Source organism: Hyposmocoma kahamanoa, unplaced genomic scaffold (assembly GCF_003589595.1).
Source record: "Hyposmocoma kahamanoa isolate Upper Pololo Valley unplaced genomic scaffold, ASM358959v1 296, whole genome shotgun sequence".
Classification (NCBI taxonomy): domain Eukaryota; kingdom Metazoa; phylum Arthropoda; class Insecta; order Lepidoptera; family Cosmopterigidae; genus Hyposmocoma; species Hyposmocoma kahamanoa.
In genome coordinates, this window is record NW_020653780.1 from 3,961,274 (window position 1) to 3,982,786 (window position 21,513).

General features: G+C 34.8%; 1 protein-coding gene across 2 annotated transcripts; it reads right to left on the reverse strand.

Annotated features, from left to right (window-relative positions):
- Positions 1-1,332: 1,332 nt before the first annotated feature.
- On the reverse strand, positions 1,333-21,185 carry LOC113229254 (transcription factor mef2A). 2 transcript variants are annotated; one of them, XM_026462785.1, is made up of 11 exons: positions 21,058-21,182; positions 20,397-20,489; positions 13,567-13,679; positions 11,060-11,150; positions 9,559-9,638; positions 8,496-8,636; positions 6,795-6,896; positions 4,562-4,697; positions 3,723-3,781; positions 3,299-3,523; positions 1,333-2,970 (listed from the first exon to the last, which is right to left on the reverse strand). In XM_026462785.1, exons 1-11 carry the CDS (start codon positions 21,156-21,158, stop codon positions 1,718-1,720), a joined length of 2,394 nt encoding a protein of 797 aa, XP_026318570.1. In that variant the 5' UTR covers positions 21,159-21,182; the 3' UTR covers positions 1,333-1,717. The 2 variants fall into 2 exon arrangements, with proteins under 2 accessions (XP_026318570.1, XP_026318571.1); XM_026462786.1 differs by lacking the exon at positions 20,397-20,489 and having other exon boundaries at positions 1,334-2,970; positions 21,058-21,185.
- Positions 21,186-21,513: the final 328 nt, after the last annotated feature.

A 21,513-nucleotide genomic window follows, 5' to 3' on the forward strand; every position in this document is an offset into this window, starting at 1 on the left:
ACGTGCAAACTAGATATGATACTGTAGCTGCGGTAACTCCCGACACTGCGCGATAATTTTCCGGAAAACGCGCGACCTGTTATTGGGCTCGTATCTACTTTGTACGTCACATAATTGACATAAGGCATCAGGCGCACGACTTGTTAGTCCCGTCACTTGATATTATAAAAAAAAACAAAATAAAATTCATTATGCTATGGTTACAAAAATTTGCTTTCCTTGTGTGACGCGGCAATGTAAATGTAAGCCTAAAGCAGAAAGTCACTATACCTATAAAATATTTCACAATATAATAATAAAGTTTAGGCGAAAAATGACCAGCGAATCACGTACACAATACAACACACAATATGAAAAAAACAGCCGCTAGAGGCGCTAGCGGAGCGAGACTTCAGTAAACTTCGGTAATGTCTTTATTTTATGAGTAAACAAGCAACTCTTGAAATCAGAAACTATAATATTCCCTTCCTATGAGAAGAGAGTAAGAAAAAACAATTTCTCGTAGTATCAGTTCCTTCTTTCTTTAAATGAATTGATTAGGTATGAGCAAACTAGGATGAGAGAACAAACATATAAATGTTTATTGAATTTGCAAGTAGTGCCACTGGTGGAAAAAAATTGCACTATTTATTCTCCTGTACTATTACATTAAAACTAAAATAAAAAAGGTGTCTATTTTTATTTACGATAACTTACAAGTTATATAAGGATAAGAATAGCTGGCTGGAATTATTAGGTTAGTTACAGTGATAACTTTTTAAATATTCCAAAATGTGAAACATTTTTATCTAAAATCGGAAAGCATGACAACAGGGCATTTTATATTAGTTTTACTAATGTTCCCAAAACAATTGACACCATTACGTGCCTTGTTATCTTAAATTTCGAAAAAAAAAAACAAGTCTGGAATGAAGTGATTTTTTTTAAAGATGTTTTCAAATGGAGGGCCCACTGTTGAAATTATCTATAGCGTCCAATAAATCACATCACTGTATTGACGCTAAAACCCTCTGGCGACAGTGATTATATGATGACAATTTATATGCACAGTTGTTCATATACGCACCGTTACAGTGTTCGGAACTAACTCTGGGAGGTATTTGGAATTTCTTTTAATTTTTCAATATTGGATTACTCCAGCAATATTAGTAGTGCGTAAAAAGGTCTATCAAAAGACCTAAATAAATAAGTGTTAACTGTATGCAAGACTACAAGTTATCTTTACTTAATATACAAATTCAGCTAAATTGATGACACCACATTTTTAAAGTCTTAATGATAATCGCTCAATATTTTCTATAAAAATCTTTCATAAATTTTGTACGTAGTATAAATTACTTGAAGCATAAATAATTATGTACATAGTCTACATTTTGTACAATCAGCATACAAATACAGTACGTTGATCTTGATAAGACTTATGGACACACTTTCAATAGAGATGACGAACCGTGTGTGCATAGGAAATAGCGGTCAATCAAAGTTGCTCACTAAATTAAAAATAAAACATCCACGCTGAATATATCACAGATACCTAAGGAAGATACGGATTTATCTATCTTTGAGGTATTATTAAAGATATAATTGTATAATATGTAAATATAAATAAAAAAGCACACTATTTGGAAATCTCGTCAATATTGCTATAAAACATATTCATAGTAATTCCTCTTACTCGCGCTTGTTGATAAACACCACCGTTCATTCCTTTACTTTATTACACTTGAAAATAATCACTGACGGTGCCATCGCCACCATTGTTAATACTGCTTTTAGGATTTCTGTTGTTTGGAATATTGATTTTTTCGTACCCCGCTGAAGAATCAGACCTCTCGACGTCAGAGCCTGCTGCCGCGTCATTGTTCAGGCGTTCATAAGGGGGTTCCTTTTTAGGAACGTCATAATACTTCACACTTTCGTAATTCGGGTCCTTCCTTGATCTAACCGAATCTTTCGACCTGACGGACTCGTATTTGGGATCTTTACATCTCAAAGACTCGTAGTTCGGATCTTGCGTGTTCATGCTCTCATAGTTTGAATCTTTCGGCCGAACTGATTCGTAGTTAGGGTCTGATTCACTCCCTGTGGTGTAGAGAGGATCGTGAGGCATCGACTCGTAGTTAGGTTCTGCACTAGGTTCATCGTTATTGTTTATTGGCCAGTTGCTGTACTTTGAAGGTCGTTTATTCACCGTGGAGTACGTCGGTTGGACCTTGAAGCTGGGCGCGATCGTTGCATAAGGCGGAGTTGGAGGTTGATTCCTTAATACTTCGTAATTAGGTTCCGAATCTGACGCATTGTTGTCGGTCTTCGATATGTGCTCGTAGCCAGCGTCACTGCTAATTATACTGTTTGGGCCACTGTCAACATGATTCAGCTTCAGTAGGTTATTGTTACTGTAGTTCGAATTTGAAGTTATGTTGATATCCTTTACTGTTTCATAGCCCGGGTCTTGGTTGGAGATTTTTCTTTCTTTATGTGCGATGGTTTCGTAGCCGTGGTTGGCTGATTTCTTGCGATCTATCGTCTCATATCCAGGATCATCATTACGGTATTTGGACGTATGAGCTTCGCCATCTGTTAAATCTTTGGACCTTCGCGCGGGATCGTCTTTACCTTTGGCTCTTTTCATGACCTTGGCGTACATCTCTTCAACGTTCCGTGAAGGGCTTTCGGTGACGCGTTGTTCGGAGATGAGGCTGGTGTTAGCTTCGGCGGAGGAGTAGTCGCTGTAGTGTCCTGCGGGGCCGTCTATAGAGTTGTAAAGATTATCGCCTGGCCGCTCACGATTGTCGATGTCGAAATTGAGTTCTTTAGCGACAAGCGGTCGGATGATGTCTCCGGAGCTGAACCGATGTTTCTCTACTGGGTAGTTGCATCCATAAAAGTCCGAGGAACTGACGCAGCTGTTGTTCCGCTGATGTTTTTCATTAAGACTGCGACGGAGTTTGTCGTGGCTGAAGAGGTCACCTGATAACAACATTAGTATTTAAAAAATTGAAAAGTATATCCTCGAACACTCGTTAACATGTAGCTAAATGTCACATTTAACACAACAACCAGAACACACTAGAAGATCTGATTAATATTTATTTTATAGAATATCACGATGTTCTCCAGCTCAGTTGGTAAGAGCGGTGGCCTCGGTGTAGCAACAGATGCTGGTTCAAGTTCAGTCAGATCGATGGAACTTTTTTGTGTGGTTCGATCTTTGTATCAATAATAGGATTTGAGTAAAGTTTACCTATGCAGTAGATAACTTTAAAGTAATAGGCCACTTAAAGCCAGGCAAACAAACCTGTACTAGATATTCTCTGATGTTGTCGTTGATCAGCAGTGACACGCTGCTGGGCTGGATGTGTCGCATGTGACCCATGTGATGCATGTGACGCGTGTGACGTATGAGTTGCGTGAGATGCGTGTGATGTGTGAGGCGGCGGCGGGAGTGGAGAGTTGGCCGACCGTTTTTCGGGTTTCGGCGAACCTAGCGCCCCCGTCGAATTCGAACACGACGATGATGATGCTAAAATAGAAAGGTCAGGCGATGTGAGTGTATTTCATCTAACCCAAACTTCTAGGACACCTTTTTAATTTAATTTTTATTTATAGGAAATACTTGAATAAAACCAAAGGCGTTGCGAGAAGCTTTTCTGGTGGACTCGGGCACTGGTCCAGAGGTTAACGGATTTAATGTAACTTAATATAGACATAAAGTCACTTACCTTGTCTTGAATGTGTAGCATTAGAGGTGGGTGCACTGATCTCTGGGGGCGCACTTCTCCTGTAAATAAATAACATTCAAAAAATTCAACGTGGGTTTATCTTGGCTTTCTTTAAAGCAGCATGGCAATTCAGCAGGCATAGCATGAAGGTGTATAGAGTAAACTTGCGAGTGTAGCTTAAGTCTTATCTACCGACTATGGCGCTACTAATAATAATGTTCGCGCCCGTATATACTACTTGTGTCACGTTATCTTTATAAGTAAATAGCTGATTTGGGAAATACATCGCTGCTTTTCAAGAGTAGTTTGTTTGGATTGGTTTGTTCCACAAATCCCCACCAGTGGGGATTTTTTAGCGGAGTTTTGTGGAACAAACCTTTGAACTGTCATTTAATTTCAATAAAATTAAGCTTTAAACATAACATCAACTAATTATTTTTTCTAATAACTGCCTCCATGGCCGAACTATTATTATTATTATTATTTTTTATTTCTCTCGCGAGTTTGAATACTCAATACTTTGGGTGTAATTTGTGGTTGTCTATGTGTGTGTCCATTGCACCCGCGATACAGTGTCCCTAGTACGGGTTTATGAGTGCGTGCGTTATTATTATTATTTTTTAGATAAACCACTATTCCAGAAAGCAATCGACATCTTTTCTCTTCATGGTGATGCTGAAACGCTATTGCAATATAATGGGAAGAGTTGGAATAAGTACCAGCAGGGCTAGCACGATAGGTCGCGACTAGCGCGAAAGCGTCATAAACGCGAAATACTGCTATTCTCGCATAGAGATCTCGTGCTCTATGTGGATAGCATTAAGCAAATGTAAACATACCTCGCTTGATGAGTATCCGAGTTCAACAAATCAGTCGTAACTGAGGGCTCCCGCCGCCGAGGCTCAGGCGCGATCTGCGCATACGTGTCTGAGCCCTCGCCCACCGATGCCTCTTCAATTGCTGCGTACATCTCGTCTGTATATAATAAGCTTTATGTATAACAATCTATTTTCAGGGTGTAACAAAAAGATTCAACCACATATAATAAACAACTTTACCAAAAAAATAGTTTCTATGTTATATAACTAGTGGAGCACTTTCATAAAAAAGAACTTGTATCAAATTAGTATGGAGCTTGGTATTTTATTCCCAGAAAAAATTTAACCGGCCTCAATTTATTTGCTAGATATAAGCATAAAATAAAAAGCTTAGCAGAATAATAACAAAATATTGTGTCCTGCATTTTTGTTATTGATTGTATACAAAAGTGTGGTAGAAATGTTTAATTAATTACCAGCAACACTGCGATGAAATAATTATAACTTTAAAAAAAAAACTTCTTTACAAATATGAAAAATGTTAGTAAATAATCTCAGTACAGAGTACTAAAAAAAAAACAACTTTAAAAGGTCGTGGAATTACATCTATTTGCAAAATTTTATTGAAATCGATCACCGCAAAGTGCGCGAAACCGGATTTCATCCTCTAGTTTGCCACCCTTACAAGTGGAATATTTTCTTCAATTTGAAATGGGACCAATACTGAGGTACCCCTTTCCAACAAAAAAAGAATCGTCAAAATCGGTTCAAAAACGCCGAAGTAATTGTGTAACACACAAATACAGTCGAATTGACAACCTACTCATTTTTTGAAGTCGGTTAAAAGTCCAAAAAGTAGCAACAAACGAAAAACAAATTATGTAAATGTAAGTTACGTAGCCATAATGATATCTCTTTCATGCAAGTAGTTATTAATAAAAGGCGAAAGATTTATGCGTTTGGAAGGGAAACCAGAATTTGCAACAAGAATGACATTGAGATTTGATCTGTTCATATACATTTTTATGGCATTGGCCACGAGCCAATTAGCCGAAAAAATACATAAAAATGCGTTCCGTTCCTACCCACCAATTAAAAATATTTAACAATTTCCTAGAAAATGCAGGTAAAAAAAAAATTGTTTTCATTTCAGAATTTCTACATTTTGAGAACTCTTTATAAAAAACTAACTAAGCCTAGTTAAATTTTCCATTTATTTTAGTACCACTAAGGGTACAACTCTTTTATGAACATCATGTTAGTAAAAATCATAATATTACCGATTACCTATGAAAAAAATGTTACCACTCCATTTTATTGACGACATATTGACTGCACATTTTGTATAGAAACCAAAATTTTTCTTTACATTTTTTTCCAAGTTACAATAAATACAATCACCAGCTGAAACGTGGTCTGCACTTTTTGTTACACCTACATGCATAAGTGACTATAATTTTAGATCTACTTCTTCCAACTTCTAAGTTTGCATTTTGACGACCTCTGTGGTCGAGTGGCTTGCACACCGGTTTTCATGGTGTCGCCATCTCTGAGGTCCCTGGTTCGATCACCGGCCGGGTCAGTGTAGACTAACTTTTCTATATTGTCTCGGATTTGTGTGTTTGTGGTACCGTCGTTGTTTCCGACGATTTCCATAACACAAGTGCTTTTAGCTACTTTGGAATCTGATCAACTGTAGTATATGATGTTGTCTAATATATTCAAAAACGTTTTTGTTCAACGACCAAGACTCGAGAATGCTTGCGCATTCTGCGGAAGACTTTGGCTCGTATCTAGTTTGTACGTCGTACAATTGACCACAAAGTTCATTATCCTATGTAGAATATCGTTACAAGAATTCGCTTTCGCTCCGTTCCGCCGCAATATAAATTGAGCCCTGTAGGCGCTAAATGAAGAGTTTTTAGATTAGAACCCGATAAAAGGTTCCCGAGTTGATCCGACCGTAGATATACGGTCAATATACAATTCGAGAATCTTTTCTAAGTCGGTTCTAGTCCAGGCGTTCTGGGTAGTGCACTAGAGTTAATAATATCGCTCTGGTACTCGAAATTCCTTATATTGAGACTAGTAATTTGTGCTGTTATTTGACACGACTTTATTATTACATAATATATACTTTATTATTATATAATACGACTTTGCAAGTTGACAAAATTGTATAGATATTATTTGTTAGTACTTATACAAATATACTTTTTCTTCGTACCTCAAATAAATGAAAAAAGAATCTTACCAGAATCATCCGAAACGGTGGCATAATGTGGCTGTAAAGCTTTCGCACTCTGTGCTCGAATGTTGCTCAGCGGTTCTCTTACTGATATGCTCGTGTAACCCTCTGGAACAAACATTACAATTATAACTACTATGAGTACTACATTCTACCTCTCTCATATACCCGTGTACCACGATCATTACACGTGCTCACTCACCTCCTTGTATTATCATATTCAGTTTATAATACAAAACGCTACGCTACTTAGCACTTAGTACATATTAAATATTTCCTCATCTGCATACTCGCAACCACGCTCGCTTCCACTCATACACACACGATCTGTGATGTAAGTACGACCGGTGTCGCCAATACTCATACTTACATAATATTAAACACTATGAAATCGTAATAATGATTGGTCCTAGTTTCTAATTTAAAAAGCTGTAACAAATTCTGGAGTGTTAAAATAATTTAAACTTTACCCATATCGTTGGCATATCATTGCAAGTTATAACCCTTTTTTGATTTTATAATTGAAATTTCATTCAATGTGCTGCCATCTAGTGGCAATAGCTGAAAGACGAACGATTAACGCCTATTAATGTTCTCTAAAAAAATTACTATAGTGCAGCGCTATAAATTTACTTTTGTTTCTTATAACAAAAAAACTATTACGATAAGCAGAAGATGGAAAATTTATTAAAACAAAATAAGACTTAGCGATTATATGAAACAACACCATAGATAATAAATATTACATGTGTAATGCCACTATCATTTTTGCACTCCTAAGTAGCAAAATAAATCCTTGAAAATCGTTGAAAATGCCCCACGATTTTCAAGGGTTTACGCGAGATAATTGACACGACCATAGAGCACAAAGCGAAAATGACGGACTGAACTCTAGTACGTGGAACACGCGAATTCCACTGTTGGCAGACGTGTCACACCGACGAAGCACTTCCACTGTATTTATTGTTCCGTGGTACAACCACTTGAAAAGGATATAACATGTACTTAATTGCAAAGATGGATAATGTTGATGAATGAAAGGAAAGACAAAGAAAGAAAAGTGATAACTAAATAAATGGTGCCTAACTTAATTTAAACTATGTTAAGTACTGAAGACAAGGCATTATGGTTTGTATTAATGTTGGCTGAATGAATGTAGGTTTGTATTTAGAATTATATAAAAAAATAGTATTGTAAAAAAAGAATATCTTGGTTGTTCTAGAACAAGCTTCGATCTGAAAACACGCAGTAAATCTTTATTCATGAATATAATCCTCGTTCAACATTGAAAAGTGCCTCTCGCTACGATAACCCACGGCTACGACCTTTACACTACACAGATCCGGTTACTGCACTTAGTATCGTTGTGCTCATTGACTTACAATTATATGGACGTCGGGTCCGCGCTAAAAAGTGTCCGCACTTGCAAGGCGCTAAAATCGTATACAGAGCGCCAAACTCCGCTTTAGTCTTCATTTGTTCGACTGACAGCGCGATACTGCGATGACATTACAATTTAAATTTCGAATAGGTTGACTTGGGACATTTTTTTCGTGGTTTTTGTATTAGACCCGTCGTCCATTTATTTGTAAGTCAATGGTTGTGCTGTTAAAAGACGTTGTTGGTCTCCGATTAGACTGCGCGGACTGTCTGCAAACAACACTGTTCTGACGCTTTCGTTCAAAAAGTATATAACAAATTACTTACTTGCAGAATCTGTAGAGTCCCCACTGAAATGCACAGCGGCGTCATTATGCGGTCGCGGAGAGGGCGGTGTGATGTACGGCAACTCCTGGCTAGATGGTAGCTGGCCGCTAATAGCCACTGACGCAGATATTACCACGGATTCTATATAGAAATAATTATTAATTAAATTAATTATTTACAAAGTGTAGTAATTGTTTGAAGCGGATTATTTTATTGTGATCACACTGCATACAAAGTTCAGTATTCATTTAATACATAACCATAATATAACTAGAGATTTTGTGATTACAAAAACCTTATTGGACATGTTACTGAATCAACCTTTACACGCAATCCACTGCACGGCACGCGACTCTTAAAACAATGCTATACGTTTTCAAAAACTTCTTCCTATGACATACAGTTTTTCTCACGATGTTTTCATTCACCTTCAAAATAAATTATTCCACGAGACGTCGCAAACAGAAGGTAGTGTCGCATTGGAATTGGAAGGATTCCGTTGATATAAAACAAAACATATTACTTAAAAAAATCTAAATGACATTTACGGAATTATATTGACGGAATATTCGCCAAATATTCATGTTCAATCGGTTCAGGGTGTCCAATAATGTCTCACTGTTTTAGCAAAAGCCTTCATTTTTTCTTTTACCTGTATTTATTCTTAAATCTATAAGGTGAAACGGAGATCTTTAAGGTTTGAACTCCATATTTCAATACACATCAGCACCGAATACAATTTGTATGAACATATTTTGTACGAACGCAATCTTGATGCGTGCTATTAAGGGAAGTGCAATGTCTACCTACCACACAAACGTGATGTGTATTGTATGTGTGTGATTGGTTGGATGGTTGCTGAATTTGTTACATCCTACTACAATTATACAATAAATATCATCTATACATCGAGGTACTCTACATTGTCCGATAGATACACACAGCTAAGTACGGATCTCCTGTGCAAAGAAGGTTGAATCTACAATCCACCACTCAGATACAAATCGGGTCGCTAATTGGTACTAATAGTAATTAATTAAAATATATTAATGAATAATCTAACCTGGTCCGTTCTGGGTAGCGTCTCGTTCATCGATTTGAATTACATTTTCCGATGATTGATCAGGAGTAATTTCCACGGTACTGCAACAAGTAAAGGGAAAATGTAGTTTTATCATCTGACCCATTAATAATCACGTTTTATTGATCACATTTACTTAAGGACTTGAGTATGATTTAAAGCACTGAAAATCATACTCAAGTCCTTGCCATTAGGGTCGTATTTCCAGAGCTTGAAATCATACTCAATTCTGCTTAAGTCCTGACTTGAGCTTTGAGTTCTGGAATACGACTCTTAGTGACTATATGGACGATATTATACTAAAGGGGATATACACAATAATTTTCATTCTTATTCACATCTCACTTTATATCAGGTGAACCCACGGTTAGCGCTATGGACTCTTGATGAGAAGGTCCCGGGTTCGATTCCGGTTAGAAATAATTTAATGAACCAAATTTTCAAAATGTAAATGTGTTCTCGAAAGTATACTGCTACTATGTATACATAAAGTTGTATCGAAATTTTGATCCATTGGTTTAATACACTATAGGGAATTCCTTAGTTTGAACGATTGTCTAGCACACAAAAAAGCGAACATCTTTAAAATAAGCCAGTCTATAATTGGATGCTGTTAAACAATAAAGTGCCAACCAACACGATCATAGTTTTGCGAAAATGGTATCTAAAAATAAAAATTTAATGTGAAGTACATGAAGGTATTAATCACTAAATATGCAAGTGCAACCTTTAGCAGATTATTAGAAATTATTACCTAAAGCATACATTAATAAATTACAATTTTCTTGTATTGTAATAATTTAACTTTTAAGTTGCAGTTGGACCCATTATATTTCATACACAGATTGAGTCATGATAGTGTCACTTCCTCTAGCCTTCTGTAGTGTTATTTGTGGTGGAGGTTCTGAAGTTGTAACTTTTGTACAGTCTCATAAGATTGTTTGCTAAATTCAGTCTAGAAGCTTAAGGTCTGGAGACATTGCAGGCAGTCTAATTGTCCCGTAACCTATCCAGACATTGAAATTATCACTCACGTAAACAGTGGATATTCTGCTATTATGAACAGGAATATGTTATTTCGATCCTTCTCTGTTAGAAGGTTTAATTAAAAAATATAACGTGTCTTACTTATTAATTTGTTAAAAAATAAACATAGGTAATGTTAAGTAGAGTCGTTATGTACTAATAAGTTTTCATGGACGTCTTTCATTGTACGACCCAATGTTTATTGGAGAGTTTTTATCCTTATGACCATTGATCCAATACAATAAAATAGAGTTTTTTTTTTGCATTTTTAGTTGGTGCTATTCCCGGTTTAAACAATCTTTTCAAAGATTCTGTGAATACAGTTATTAATACTAAGACAAAAAAAGTTTTTTTAAGCAAAATAGCTATCTTAAGCTTTTAATGTACTTCTCCTTCATGTCCCATTGGTTTTTTTTTCACACCGTATATATTATGTTACATGGATCTAACAGCTTACATGAGTGCGTCGCTTTGATTTTGAAGCTTCGCGTATGCATGCTCATACGCATGATCCCGGCTTGTTGACGGTGCAGACACTGTCTTGTTTCCTGAAAATAAATAATCGATTACTAGATCATTTTCAAAGATTTCCACCGCGAAAGTTTCATATCCGTTATTGCCATCTTTGATCATTGTAATTGTTAGATTGTTACTAGATTACAATAATACGCGATAATCCATGATATTCATTAAAATAAAAGATAATGCAAGTGTACAAAAAGTCAATTACACAATCGCATATTTATTATATCTGTCATCAATTTTATAGTTTGAGTATTCCAAAATACCTACTCGTACCTACATTGAGAGTTGAGTCATAGCGGTAATGCAAGTGGACAAATGGATTAATTATATAAATGCAACAATACAAACGATGTGTTATTTATTTGTTTACCACTGGACTCAAGGATGGTTCACCTTAGTCATAACTCGATTCACGTGTTATATTGCGATTTGCTTCAATTCTATTCAATAAAGCAAACCTTTATCACAAAAAGTTTTCATTTTATGTATTACAGATGCGAGTTGCAATTTTTGTCATTCCATTAGCACTGTATGTTTAACAATTCACACTGACCAGTAGCTGGTGTGAATCAATGAAGTATATTCATATTTTAAACAAGCAAGACGTACGGCGATTAGTGTAAAGCCGGGTACACATTACCGAGTATGTACATCGATGTAACTGTAACGTGACAGATACAGTAACAAGGTTTAAGAGCGATTACACACGACGACTTTTAACAGTGACGCAAACGCGATGCCGTAACGATGCAATCGTTATCGTCTACCTTTACACACACGCGCGACTTTAAGCAGCGATGTAAACGCGCGAGTGCATCGATACAAACGCGCGATTCCATTGCTACACTAGGGATTTATAAGCGATTGCATCGATGCAGTCGCGCGTTTGCATCGAAGCAGTGGCGCGCTTGCATTGATGCATTCGCCTATAAATCGCAAGTATAGTGATGCAATCGCGCGTTTCACGAACGCGCGTTTGTATTGCCGCTAAAAGTCTCCATGTGTGTACTCATAACGTGTACGCGTGAAACAGTCTTCATTCGCTAGAATGAGTTCCTGGTTATCGTCGGTTCAATGCTCGCGGCAAGATCGCGAACCACGTACACACTATGGTATTTGGTAACATAACATGCAACAGTTACAGCTCGCCAGTGAGTTCCCGGCTTATGAACGTATGTATTCTCCACTAGGTCTTTTCACGATTAAAAGTAGGTAGTAATAAAAGCTTCAAAAAGTAAATTAAAACTTAGTGTATTCAATTTATATTACAGCGTTATTTACTACGGTACCGAATATTTTTGTGTTAATAAAAATACGGAAACAACTCAATGATATACTGAAATATCCAAAAAATCTTGCTGACTAATACAACCAACTTCATTTATATTTTACCGAAAACTATTGTTAGATATTTTAATTCCTATTATAAATTTAAAAGTTCATCTTAGGTATACATTTCATAAACTTTGGGGCTTGTTAAACTATTCCATTATACTGAAATGTTATTATGAGCGAAATCATAGTATATTTCTAAGGTTCGGAGGTTTAGTACATTATTCGAAAGCACAGTTATAGAATAGTGATTGGATTAAGTTCTTGTATTTTAAATATGATTAAATGTTTGCTAAATTTGATTAATTTTGTCGGTATATTCTGTGTTCATTTATCAGTAACTCATTTAAATTGGTATTACAATTAAGCTTTGTAAGCTGCAATTTGATTAGCTTTTCGGTTTCATTATTATCACACAATTAAAATCAAATACGTTAGTGAGGGACGATACCTATAATCTATGATCACAGAATGTAAACACAACCAGATTAAATACATAGTCAAGTTAGTTAATCTCTTCGTGGTTACGAAGTTTTGCACCTACCAGGATTGTTGCTGATGCAGATTTTTTAGACATCATCGGATGCGGATGCTGATTTTTTACCTTAACATCTGCAGAGCCTGGTGCTCATTTTTACTATTTTAAAAAAATCGTTAAAAATCCACATGAATCCAAATAAAGAAACTTTTTAATTATTTCATTTTTACATGATTTTGACACATTTACTAACAAAAAATCAATCAATCTGTCTTACTTAATCGTACTGGAATTTCATCAAAGGTAAGAACGATGGCTTAACTGCTTTTTGGGTTTGTATTCTGTGTCTGAATGGTTTCTAGATTCTTCCTGTGTGCCGTAATGCCCGCCCCGTTAGGTAATATCCACAATGAATCATCATCGATCAATGCGGAGGCTGATGTCTGCTGATCATATTTTAATTTACGCTGATTATCTGCGGATGCTGATGCCGATAGTCGCAACAACTCTGGTACCTACTACTTCAAATATTAATGACAAAAATGTATAGCACAGCTGCCTTCACCTATTGCTGGTTACAGTGAACTAGGATTACATAGGCGTTGTATAAGTCACACTAATAATAATACCTTGATCTAAGTTAACAGTAGCATATATTTCCGAAGCTGTGTCCCCGCTGTCATGTCTACCGACTGGATGTGGAATCTCCGGCAAACTTCTCTGACTATTCTGAGTTGATGCTCTGTAATAAAATAAAATAATAAGACTGACACTTTAGGTAATTGGATAGAAATAGATCTTCTTTTTATATTAAATATATAATATTCTAATGTCTCTTATCTTTTTCTATACATAATTTTTTTAAATAAGTATATATTGGCAGGTAACTTTGCATGTTATTTTTTTATGTGTATTAAGCGAAAAGGAATCAAGAAGCGACTAACATTCTTTGAAATACATAATTATTTTTGTAAATGTAAATTTGATAATATCTGTTTCATAATATATAACAAAGGTAAACTTTTCAGTCACATTGCAGCTTCCAGTGAATCGAATTGACTCATTGTTTTGTTACCCAAGAAACAAGTCTTTATGGTTTTATGTATATAAGTGCCTAACAATAGCGACAACAGTAAAGTCTAACAAACACTATGTAACATAGTGTTTGTACAAACAGGTGTAGTATCTCGTTATTGATATAGATGTAGGGCCTGTTTGCGTTATTTTAGCTATGATATATTTACAGTGCTATTTTTATTTTCGATGCGACACGGTTGTGACGGTAAAGCCACGGCTCCGTCAAAGGTTACGTTATAAGTGCCTACCGCTGAGTGCGCCGACGTCGGCGCAAATGCTCACAGGGTGTTGCACGCTCATCTGAAAGGTCGTACGAAATAAGAAAGAAAAAGAAAAAGTAAAAAGAAGAAAATCGCGTAACTATTGTTCAGTTGAGACAACATTTTCATTTTTTTCATTACCGAAAGACGAGGAAAGTTAAGTGTTTGATCTTGTGTTTTTACTATAATATCAAATCCATCCATTCCTAAAAATTTAAGTTAGTTGGTTGTGAGATCAACGAATTATGAGATTTTTAAATATTTAAAAATACGCCTAACGTGAGAAAATACAATACAATTATTTTCAATTATATATTTGACTAATTATAATAATTAATATTTGACTTTTAGTGTATGTAAGTGAGATTCAAGTAAACGGCTTTCGAATCATCATTTCTTTGTGTTCTACCGTTCTACATTGTTTTTATTGTACCTACCTACTTTTGTTATCGGTACGTCGGTACCTAACCTAGGTAAAGAGCTAAAAATTTTTATGAATGTATTTTTTTAAACTAGATGAATCTAATTTCCATCAAGAATACTAATACAATCATCATAATATTTATCAACAATATTTCACTCGGGCACAACCCAAAACACCCAGACCAGAGCAAATTTAAGTTCATTTCGAAAATTAGTCCAACCGGGAATCGAACCGTCGACCTCCAATTAAGAGGCAAGCGTCCTCCCATCGCTTACTAAATAAATAATTGTAGTTTCAGTCTCAAACAAGTCTTTAATTTTCATTACAATTCTTGTACAACCCTTGCGCATATAGTTCCGTAAGACTGCACACGGCAGTCAACCTTGTTTTCACCTTTTTGAGCACGTGCTTACGTTCTTTTTTCCTCGTAGTGAGCGCCTGGTGTCATTAGTAAGATTTAGTAGGCTATTATAGCGTAGGTATAGGTTTGATTTTGTGTGAGAGTGATGTATCTGTTACGTAGTAATTATTAAGTAATCTGTGGTGAAGGCTTGGCTATACTCTACACGGCCGAAAGCAAACAACAGCAATTAAATTTGAGCAAGTCGTGTACATTTGTGTCGTTTCTTAAAAACGCAAGCATCTTCCTCGCTGTACAGATCACTCCTTCAAGTAATAGCGTATCATTTCGCGTCCAAACAAGCAAACCCAATAGATGTCAATGACACGCTGTATAGAGGATACGCGCCATCCCGGAGATAATTAAACAAATATAGAAATGTAGGGACGGCGTTAGAAAATAAAATTAAAATGTGCATGCGTCATAATTATCGAGTTACGAAAAAGTAAGTACCAACTAATGTCATTGGTAATTAACTAATTTTTAGGGTAAATAAATTCAGTGAATGTCACTCAAGGATTTTTTTATTGAAATGGATGGGTAACATTGTTCGCAAAGTAGTAGTTAGTTATATAATTATAATTAAAAAAAATTGATTAATTATAGAAGCAATTACATTATCATTTGGCATCAAAATTAATAAGATAAGATTTCGTCTTCAGTAAAAGCCTAGGAAATTTTATACTTTACGTAGTATTCCATATTAAAGTGGCGCTTTTACCACTCTTTAATAATAAACAGTATAATAAGAATAATAAATCTTGTATTTGGATACCTTGGGCACACTTGTTCATTAGTAATACAAAAACTACATTCGTTTTAATAAAAATAACTACAAGCAAAGAAGATAGGATGTGACCAAAACGAGATCCTTTCAGTTAGTTAAAAGGTATATAAGACAACTATTGTACAATAAAGACGGAAATTATGTAGCTATTTATATAGATTTAGCAAATGATACATAAGAAATAAGATAATAATGTGTAGATCCAGATAAGTAAATAATTACATATATTTGACATAATATAATAAGTTTTACACTTTCACGGAAGCTAATTGGAAGATTGTGATCAAATACAATTTTAACGGATTAATTAATGTAGGTTGATAGTAACATTTTTGGAGCAATCAAAACAGTAATTTAGGTCCTAGCAGTATGGGACTTAATTTCTTATAATTACTGGGACCTGAAATCAGTCTTACTAAGCCTTTGATAAGACATGGACGCGATGCGTACCTATTTGAGTTAAATTCGATGGATATAGCTATGTTAAGCATATAGGGCCGCGTCCACATTATATATCATTTCGACGTATTAGATATCGCATCTAGATTAGCAACGATATGCACACTATATATGGCAACTGGGTCAAAACTAGGCAGTATTTAACTTACATAAAATTGAAAATACGTTTTTGACAATATAAATACGTATTTTGTATTAATATTTCAATTACAACGTCAAAATGTATTTTGTAATTGAAATTTCAAATATCTAAGAGTAATGTATTTTGTAATTGATATTTGAATATCAATTACCAGTATGTATATTATACCTGTAGTGTCCAGTTAGTGGCAATGATTGTATTTTGTATTTTAAATAAATGAAGTCAAATACTGCATTTTGTATTTTTATTTTCAATAAACATCATGAAAGTATTTTGTATTTTGTGTGTTAAATATGCGTAAGAAATTATTTTGTAATATATATTGTAATGAATACACAGTATATTGGGCCCTGTTCTGCATAAATGAGTTAACCCACAGAAAATCGTAAAATGAGCTATGATCTTGGAACATAAAGTTAAATATTCTTTTCACTTACATCATTTTAAAAAATCGTTATTATTGTTAAATCAAAAAATTGTTTTCACAAAAGCTGGTTTGTCATGAAGGCGAATTACAACACATATCTTTCAACGAAGTTTGAAAAGATTTAGTTTGAGTACGCTTAACACATTTTATAGCTTTTATGAAAAATTAAAAACTTCAAATTTTGTCGATTATATTCACAAGACTTGAAAATGATATAGATTCTGAAACTGAATAAGGGATTTTTACTGCTAAAATAGGAAAGTGACTAATGGCGTACCTTCGGATATATTTAATGCGATAACTAAAGCTAAATGGTGTATTTCAATCTGAAAGAAATGGAATGAAGGCGAATGTGAGTAAGACGAAGGCGATTGTAATTGAAAGGGATAAAAGTGGAAAAATGGGGACAAGATTGGTAAGTAGCGAGAGGATATAAAAAGTGATAGAATTTGTGTAACTGGCTATGTAGTAGCACATTGATAAGAGTTGGTTAGTGTGAAGATAATATTAAACAGAAAGTAAGGCTACAACCCCGATGTACGGTAGCGAGTATGGGTGTGGCAGAAGAAGCATGAAAGTAGGGTGAATGCTGTTGGTATGAAGCTTTGAGTAGTATATGCTCCTAGGAAATGAAACTATTTTTCGGGATTTAAATCATTTCCTATGTGTAATAATCGCGAAAACCTAAGAACAGTATATGCTCCGTTAGTGCCCCTTCAAATTATACGCTTATACAAGTGCTACAGTAGCGTCACTATGGCGCTGCAGCCGCGCCACTTCGAAATTTTCATACAATATTTAGCGCAGCTGCAGCGCCACTGTCGTGACATGCGCGCGCCCTTTTTGTACTAGATATTGTGATAAAATATAATAGTGGAGCGAGTTCCGCGCCACGGCAGAGCTTCTATAAGTGTCTAATTTCGAAGGCACCTTTAGTCTTAAAAACAGAATGCCGAACAGATCAATAAGAGACCGTCGTGTAGTGAAAGATTATGTGGTCATGTAGAAAGAATGGATGTTAGCAGATTTAAATGTGGGAAGAGGTAGACCTCGATGCACATGACTCGATCAAATTAGAGATGTATTTAAAAAAGTCCAGGTTAAAAGTATAAAGAAAAATAAGGCACGTATGAAGAAACTGATGCGATTGAAGGAGGTGAAAGCGATTTTGTCCGGAGCGTAGCAAGTGGAGGTATATGATCTCTGCCTAACCTAACGGTAGACAGGGATAGTTGAATGTATGTATGCTCATCAAATTATAATGATTATGTTTTACTGAATTCAAAATGTTTGGTAAAATTTTTAACGAAACGATTCTTATCGTATCGATAACATAGACTATAATCCTTGCTATCGTGGTGAAAGGATTTGCCAATCGGACTCGCCTACTGTTGACCAGGGTGCACCAAACGTACTCGTACAAGTAAGGAATGGTACGTCTTCCGGAGAGTCCTTTCGTGCACCCCCAATTGTGCACCTGCATAATCGTTTAATAAAAGTCTAGAGTCTGAACTCAGTATCTGTTTATTCAGATTATTATGTTTTACTGGTCAAAGAAGAAGGGTGATTGATTATTAAAAAACAAAACATGTTGACTGACAAAAATAAAACTGCTGTTAAATACTTGGTTTAAAACATGATCACTATGGAAATGTGATTACTCAGTGTTTGCAAGGATTGAGTGATACGTATCCGTATTTTGCAAAAATGTGTTAACCACCCTTACACATATACATAAAGTAATAATTTTGTTGATATTTGGCATAAACAATTTTTATTTAATTAGTAATCGTAAGTCCGATAACTTAAAAAAATAATTAACTGATTGTAATGTATACTTCATTACAAATCTTTTGATATATAATTGTCGTCTAAACTTCATTATTTAAATGAGTAGTGACAAACAGTTGCCAAAAATCTTTAATGATCAATATCTCGAAAGTGTCATTTTGTGGGTAAATCATTTGTGCAGAACACGGCCCATTTATACTTTGCTCAGCCATGAACACTGCATAAGTTTTGACAGGGCTCAAAGTAAATTGCATCTGTGTACCACGCACCCAATCGGAAAATGAATAAATAGCGCGCCAAATAAAAAGAAACAATTAGTTAGTAACAAAATGTTCTATGTTATACTGTAGTTAGAAGTATCTTCTATGATCAAATTATTAAATATATTAGTCATATGTTAAATTTATGTCTACACAACACTAATGAGCAATAATTAAACTATTCAACTCTAGTTAGCATTTTAGGTTAAAAATTAAATATTATTCCGTACATACATTCTTAAATTCAAATATTAATAACTGAATCTAAAAACAATACATAAGTTAGTTTTGATCTGCATATTTAAATGAAACTGATATTTAGCAAATGCTATAAAAATTGGATAGACAAAGATTTTTACACTTCAACCTAAAATATTGTTTACACCTAGGTAGATATAGTGCATAGAGCATGAGGACTTTTTTGTCAAAATTGAATTTCAAGTCTTCAATTAGGTACAAATTGGGACAAAAAAATGTTAAAGTTTTGTTTGTGTACATATAATCTGTTGTGGAGGCAATAAATTGTGGGCAGTTTTATATGACACTTTCATAAAATGAGGATTGAAATAATTTTATGAAAGTATCAATTACAATACTGGGATACAGGATACATATAAAAGTAACAAACACAATTAAGAGCATTCCATAGCATTATTTCGTTTATTAAGTTGTAGTTTTGTCATGAACATGAACCACACCTATTTATAACCAAAAAATAAGGAAGGTTTTAAGTGTTTGAAACAATGAGCAAATAAAAATTACTCAAATATTGCTATAGTATTACATAATTCTCAATAGCATATTTAGTTTATGTAGAGAAAGTAAGTCATTGATTAGAAAGATAAAATGAATTTAACAGAGTGCTGCTTCCAATTGTACTATGTTACTTTTAGGCTGAAAAACAATGCCACATTTCATTTTGCTTATTTTGCAAAGAGCTCAGTGAAATGACTATGGGACAGATGGGAGAAATATTAGCACCAAAAGGTGATTGTAGTACACTTCAAATCTCAATAGAATAATTAAAACAATAAAACTCGGTTCTTCGAAGACTTGGTCTTAATAGCTGGAAGCCCAAAATAGTGTTGTTATCCTAAAGTTTGCTCAACTCTGGTATACACAATTACTTTTCTTTGCGACTTAAAAATGTATACAACATTTGCTAAATGGTCAGTCTTTCAATAAACATGCAATATTAATAACAATTATAGCCTCCAGGTTAGGTAACAATATAATGCCCAGCTAATGCATAATTCCTATATCTGCATAATTACAATGGTACAGTACAGTTTTGTTGTTATTTTCTACTAAATTACATCACCAACAAAAACTTGTTAAATTATCCCCGGGTTAAGCAACAACATAATCCCCAGGTTAAGTAATAATAGCCCATAGGTTATCAAAATCTAAGACATGCTGGTCTAGAACAAACCGCTTGACTGACGCCGGAGTTGTGGGGGTTGGAGATGGGGCCTCTCCATCATAATGGATTTTGACCACACCTGCCGTTCCGATCAACTCACTTCTGTTAAAGTACAATATAATTCAATTTTTTATTTTGTAAAATAAAAAAGACATTTATGTATGACACATTAAAGGTAAAGCTGCAAGGTCTATGATTTAAGCCTGCATACTTCACACACCAAATTATTTTGTATTGAAATGTATTCCTAAATATAATGTAATTTATATACTACTATATTAATGTCAAATATTTACATTTCTCTTCATAGATTAGGCTTTTTGAAAATTGGCCATTTATCTACTAAACCATAATTGTCTTAAATGACCTAGTCAATTGACCATATTCTGTATACATTTTATGAACTGAATATACTGATTCACCCAAAAGGAAACATGACAGAAAAAACACTACGATCACTGTGATCTTTTCCTTTTATTTTTTCCATCCTCTAAGGCGATCATTCATAAAAGCAATGTGACAGTTCACAACAGTTTTCATACTCTCTAGTATTCATAACTTATTTAATGAGGCTGTATGATGATGTCATACATATTAACTGCCTTGGTACTTTCATATAAAATCATTCACTAACAGAACTCTAAGAAATAATGAAAAACGTTTAACTTACTTCTGGTTGGAGTTCTTACAGCCACAAACACAGGCTGAAATAGCTGTGATCAGAACGACGAGCACCACCAGACTTACAACGATCTCCACTAAAACAAACATAGCAGCTATCCCTCAAACAACCCAATTCCAAAGAATACGGAGAAAACGTTCCATCACAAATACAACTCTTAAGTTACTTCTCTGAGTACAAACGCTTTATAAACACAACTTTCTTCCATTTGAAAAAAGGTATTGGAATGTAGGACATTACACTACACGACCTTAAAACCTTCAATAGGCATGGAATTCTTTGAAAACTCTACATTCTTAATTTCCCAGAACATCTAATAAGTAATCACTATACAGCAACCTGCTGTATAATTTGATAGCGCGAACAATTTAATAAATTTAAGAAATACACGTCCGCAAGCCTAATAAACAAATTGCCTACAGATAAAAAATAAATAATCAATCA

Coding starts and splice junctions, on each gene's coding strand:
- LOC113229254 (XM_026462785.1), bottom strand. CDS start 21,158: ATGTTTGTTTTAGTGGAGATCGTTGTAAGTCTGGTGGTGCTCGTCGTT. Junction 13,680..20,396: donor ACTCCGGCGTCAGTCAAGCG/GTTTGTTCTAGA, acceptor ATTTTATTACAG/AGCATCAACTCAGAATAGTC. Junction 8,637..9,558: donor CGCTACCCAGAACGGACCAG/GTTAGATTATTC, acceptor ATTTCTATATAG/AATCCGTGGTAATATCTGCG.